The 5,000-nt window shown below is 48.6% G+C and overlaps 1 protein-coding gene across 1 annotated transcript in view; it reads right to left on the bottom strand.

Annotated features, from left to right (window-relative positions):
• The window catches only part of LOC122258393 (transient receptor potential cation channel subfamily M member 4-like), a 26,409-nt gene that overhangs the window by 5,843 nt on the left and 15,566 nt on the right, over positions 1 to 5,000 (bottom strand). The window contains exons 15-23 of the mRNA XM_086549365.1: positions 4,873 to 4,984; positions 4,300 to 4,541; positions 3,888 to 4,076; positions 3,120 to 3,332; positions 2,614 to 2,861; positions 1,860 to 2,085; positions 1,290 to 1,538; positions 475 to 670; positions 1 to 83 (exon numbers count right to left, since the gene is read on the bottom strand). The exon at positions 1 to 83 is cut by the window's left edge and continues 110 nt beyond it. Coding sequence (XP_086405491.1) covers positions 1 to 83; positions 475 to 670; positions 1,290 to 1,538; positions 1,860 to 2,085; positions 2,614 to 2,861; positions 3,120 to 3,332; positions 3,888 to 4,076; positions 4,300 to 4,541; positions 4,873 to 4,984 — 1,758 coding nt within the window. The remainder of the gene's footprint in view (positions 84 to 474; positions 671 to 1,289; positions 1,539 to 1,859; positions 2,086 to 2,613; positions 2,862 to 3,119; positions 3,333 to 3,887; positions 4,077 to 4,299; positions 4,542 to 4,872; positions 4,985 to 5,000) is intronic.

The raw sequence follows: 5,000 nt of genomic DNA on the forward strand, positions 1-5,000 counted from the left end.
GTCTCTGACACAATTCCGTCCCTCGCTCACACAGGACTCTGGCACCGTGCATGACTCTTCATAGCATGTTTCGACGTCGCCACCTGAGAGAGAGAGAGAGATTTAAAAAAAAAAAAAAAAAAAAAATGTTTGAGAGATTATACGAAATAAGTGTATGTAAGAAGAAATGTATATGAAAAAGATTCATAAAAAAGGTGTATATAAAAAGGTTTAAGGAAAGGGGGTGCATAAAAATGACAAAAGATGTATAGGAAAACAATATATGGCAATGATGATAATGGTGATGCTGTTGCTACTGCTAATGATGATGATGATGATGATGACGACGACGATTCGTATCCTGATGATAATAGTGACGATGATGATACCAGCGATGGTGACAACGATAACATAAGAAACAATACCAACCCAATCCTATCACAACACCATAGTCTACGAACCCAAATCCCAAACCACCATAACCCGCCAGCCTACCTTTGATATCATCCAAGAGAAGTTCGCCGTACATCTGCCAGTAAGGCGTGAGCAGCACCTCGCGCATGATCTGTCCCACGTCGGTCGCGTTCAAGGTCGAGACGTCGCGGCCTGGGTACAAGAGGCCCTGCGACGCGATGCCGTAACCGAGGATGAAGATCACGAGGAGCGCCATGAACACCAGCACCTCCGAGATCTGAGGGTGGGGGAAGAGAGTTGGTGGGCTTGGAGGGAGGGAGGGAGGGAGGGAGGGAGGCTGGTGTGAGTGCTGGTGAGGATGGGAATGGATGATGGTCTGAGGAAAAACGGAGAAGGGAAGTGGTGCTCTCTCCCTCTCTCTCTTTCTCTCTTTCTCTCTCTCTCTCTCTCTCTCTCTCTCTCTCTCTCTCTCTCTCTCTCTCTCTCTCTCTCTTTCTCTCTTTCTCTCTTTCTCTCTTTCTCTCTCTCTCTCTCTCTCTCTCTCTCTCTCTTCCTCCTTCCTCCCTCTCTCCCTTCCTCCTTCCTCCCTCCCTTCCTCCTTCCTCCCTCCCTTCCTCCTCCCTCTCTCCCTTCCTCCTTCCTCCCTCCCTCCCTCTCTTCTTCCTTCCTCCATCTCTCCCTTCTTCCTTCCTCCATCTAACCTTCCCTTCTCCCTCCCGTCCCTCCCTCCCTTTTGTCCCTCCCTCCCTCCCGTTCTTCCCTCCCTCCCGTCCTTCCCTCTCTCCCTCCCGTCCTTCCCTCCCTCCCTCCCTCCCTCCCGTCCTATCCTTCCCTCCCTCCCTCCCTCCCGTCCTATCCCTCCCGTCCTATCCCTCCCTCACAACCCTCCTTCTCACCATCCTATAGAAGATGACGAGCTTGGGTCCCAGGTGGTAGTTGACGTGGTAGATTCTGAAGAGGCGACAGTAGAAGAGGGTGGTGTTGAGGGAGTAGGCAATTCGACCCCACTTGAAGGTGTTCCGGTGGAGTCGGAGTCCCAGTGCCATCAGCGTCAGGATAATGGCCATCAGGTCGAATCGGTTCCAGACGCTGTTCAACCAGTCGCTGACCTTACCCCGGAGCGACGTCGACTGTTCGGATGCTATCTGTGAATGGGGGGGGATAGTTAGTGAACAGGTGTGTTGATATATAAATAAATAAATAAATAAGTGTATATATATATATATACATATATATATACATTGTAATGGTAATAGTACTGATGATAATGATAGAGATGATGATGATGATGATTATGATTATGATTATGATTATGATTATGATGATGATGATGATGATGATGATGATAATAATGCTAATAACAATTCTAGTAACAATGATAACGATAATCATAATAATAACAACTATAGCAATGATAACGACAGTAACAATAACAAAAGATAACACCAGCACCAACAGCCACTCACCTCCGACATCTCCCCGACGATGAACGTGAACACCCAACAGATCACCAACGTCTCAGCCACGGACATCTCGTACTTGAAGTCGAACAGGATCACGTACGCGTACAGGAGGAGGAACACGACGAAGGAGGTAGAGTGGGCGAAGAATTTGGAGATCGGCGACTTGTAGAACACGACGAGTTTCTGCCACGGGGTCAGTTCTCCGCCGTTGTCGCCGAGTTTTTGAAAGCTGTGTGAGAGAGAGAGAAGGAAGGAGTGAGATAGAGAGAGAGAGAGAGAGAGAGAGAGAGAGAGAGAGAGAGAGAGAGAGAGAGAGAGAGAGAGAGAGAGAGAGAGAGAGAGAGAGAGAGAAGGAGTGAGAGAGAGAGAGAAGGAAGGAGTAAGAGAGAGAGAGAGAGAGAGAGATAAGGAGTGAGAGAGAGAGAGGGAGAGAGATAAGGAGTGAGAGAGAGAGAGAGGGGTGGAGGGAGGGAAGGCAGGGAGGATGGGAGGGAGGATGGGGAGGATGGGAGGAAGGGAGGATGGGAGGGAGGGAGGGAGGATGGGAGGGAGGAAGGGAGGAAGGGAGGGAGGGAGGGAGGGAGGGAGGAAGGAAGGAATTGAGGAAGGGAGGGAGGGGGGAAGGGAAGGAGGGGGGAGGGAGAGAAAGAGGATTATGGAGGGAGGAAAGGAGAGAAAGAGAAAGAGATAGATAAACAGATAGATAGATAGAGAGAGAGAGAGAGGAAAGACACCTCAACGCGACGAAGCCACTCACCCAAACAATTTCGTCCAGACCAAAAACGGGAGGAAATTACAGAGAGTGACGGCGAGGGGCGGCGCCCTAGTCAACCCTCTTCGCCAGTTGAGCTCGACGGAGGCCTGAGAACACGGTGTCGCGATGAACATGAGGTCGTTGGCGAGGTGTGCCAGTTCGAGGCAGTCCATCTGACCCCACTTCGGGTTCCTGCGCTCCACAAGCCCCATGGCATTTGGTGGGTCCTCCTGGTAACACACGTCTTGTAGCTACGGGGGGGGGGAGGGGCTGTGGTTAGTTCGTTGCTTTTGGCGTTATTTGGTTGAAAAAATATTTGAATTGGGTGATGGTATTGTTATAACAAGCGATGTACTAGTTGCGACCTCATAACTGTTTGCATATTCTCTTCCTGTATCTTTTTTCATGTTTATTTCCCTCTGCTTCTACCCTCTCTCTCTCTCTCTCTCTCTCCTTCTCGCTCTTCCTCTCCTTCCCGTCTCCACCTCTTGCTTTCCCTATTTCCTTACCTCGACAGCCAAAGTCTCAAACATGATCTTCTGTTTCTGGTACTCATTGAGGATGACGGTGTTCTTGGCTCCTAAGGACTTCCACAGACTCTGATACACGCACGAGGCCACCACAGCAGCACACAGCGGGGTTTCACTTCGCTCCCACAGAAAGCGCGCGAGATTTCCTCTCCGACTGAAGATCGCCCATAGAAGAAGCTCTTGGTAGGGATCCTGAAGGTAGAGCGACGAGGGTTAGGAAGTGAGTCTGGAAGTGCAAATACACACATAAACTGTATATATATATATCCGAGGGTAAGTAAAATGAATGATCCGTATTTTCACCCTAACTTTTTCTTTTAGGTTGGCCGCACTGCCTTCAGTGCTCGCGAGCTCAAACGTAGCACTCTTGTGGTTACGTGAAAGAGGTTTGGTCTTAATCGCTCCATATATCTCTCTTCATATCACAAGATTAAACACGCCCGCTTCGCTAGTAGTGATTTTCTCGTCTGAAGGTCTCGTCATCACATGTTTTCAGTGCAAATCGAGATAGCGCTCTACCTTATAGAAATGTGTATCAGAGGATCGAAAAGCTAAAAAATGGCGTTTGTCCAGCCATTTTTTAACTTCTCGATCCACTAACGCACATTTCAATGCGGTAGAGCTCTCTCCCCGCATTGCACTGAAAGCCTGCAATGAATTTCAGCCCCTAATACACAAGACAAACCCATTACCAAAAACAGAAACCTTTTACGTGACGAAAACAAACCAAAAGCCACTTCTACCCACAGCGAAGGTGAGGTAGTTGATGCTCGAATCCATCATGACGGCCTGCGGGGTGTCGCTAAGGTACACCGGGTCATGGTGTTTCCTCAGCATCGCCTGGAGGATGTTGTGGACGTGGACGAGGTAGTGGTAGTTGCTCCGGGAAGACCTCTGGAGGAGCCGCCTGAGGTGGGTGTGGGACTCCGATTTGCACTGTTGGATAGAGAGGTGATGGTATTTACATGTCGACTTGACTGACGTTTTTTTTTTCTTTTTCTCTAATTCTAATCATGAATTACATAATGTCATTTAGATATCATACTTTTAGTTCATTTAATCAGGTCATAGTCACGGCCTGTATTTTCTTTTTATCAACCAGAGTCTAGAAAGGACATCGCAGCCCCACCCGCGATGTCGAGCACGCGAGAGCACTGACCGCCTCGTTGTACAGGTACCGCAGCGTCGTCACGTTCAGGTAGTCGCTCATGACCAAGCCGTTCAAGATGAAGAGCTTGACGAACTCGACCTTCTCCTCGAGCAGCGCCGTGGTCATGAGGTCCTTCAGGTCCCACGACGCCCAGTTGGACTCGGCCGGGAAAATGTGGTACTCGGCGATGTCCGGACGGTCCCAGAGCAGGGCGAGGCTGAGCTGCTCCAGGCGAGACGATTGAGCTCCTCCTACGAGCGGGAAGATCTTTTAAATGACATTCTCAAGCTTTGAATTCATTTCGAAATTCAGCAACGAGATATCTGAAGTAAACACCAGTGGTTTCAGCTTTCTCAAGGGCCGTTTGCTAAATGGGTAACGAGTATGCCATGCAACGGACAATGTGAACAAAGATCAAAGGCAGCACAATAACAAAAAAAAAATAAATAAATAAAAAAAAGAGTTACGTTTTAAATGAAGCAAAACGCGTCACCAGACGGCAAAATCATACTGAGTATCCTAGTCTAACTTACAACGACTTATTGTTCCCTTTATTAGTCTGGTTTTGCTCAGTCCACGAACCTGTGAGTAACGCATATAGGATGCAGTGATCGAGTCCTTCGCCGCATTCGATGTCGAAGGTGATGATCATGTTGGCTCTCGCACAGCACTCCAAGACGTAATCTGCGCATTTCTTTCAAGTGAGAGAA

The sequence above is a fragment of the Penaeus japonicus genome, unplaced genomic scaffold, assembly GCF_977035675.1.
Source record: "Penaeus japonicus unplaced genomic scaffold, GWHDUDI00000001_assembly GWHDUDI00000022, whole genome shotgun sequence".
Classification (NCBI taxonomy): domain Eukaryota; kingdom Metazoa; phylum Arthropoda; class Malacostraca; order Decapoda; family Penaeidae; genus Penaeus; species Penaeus japonicus.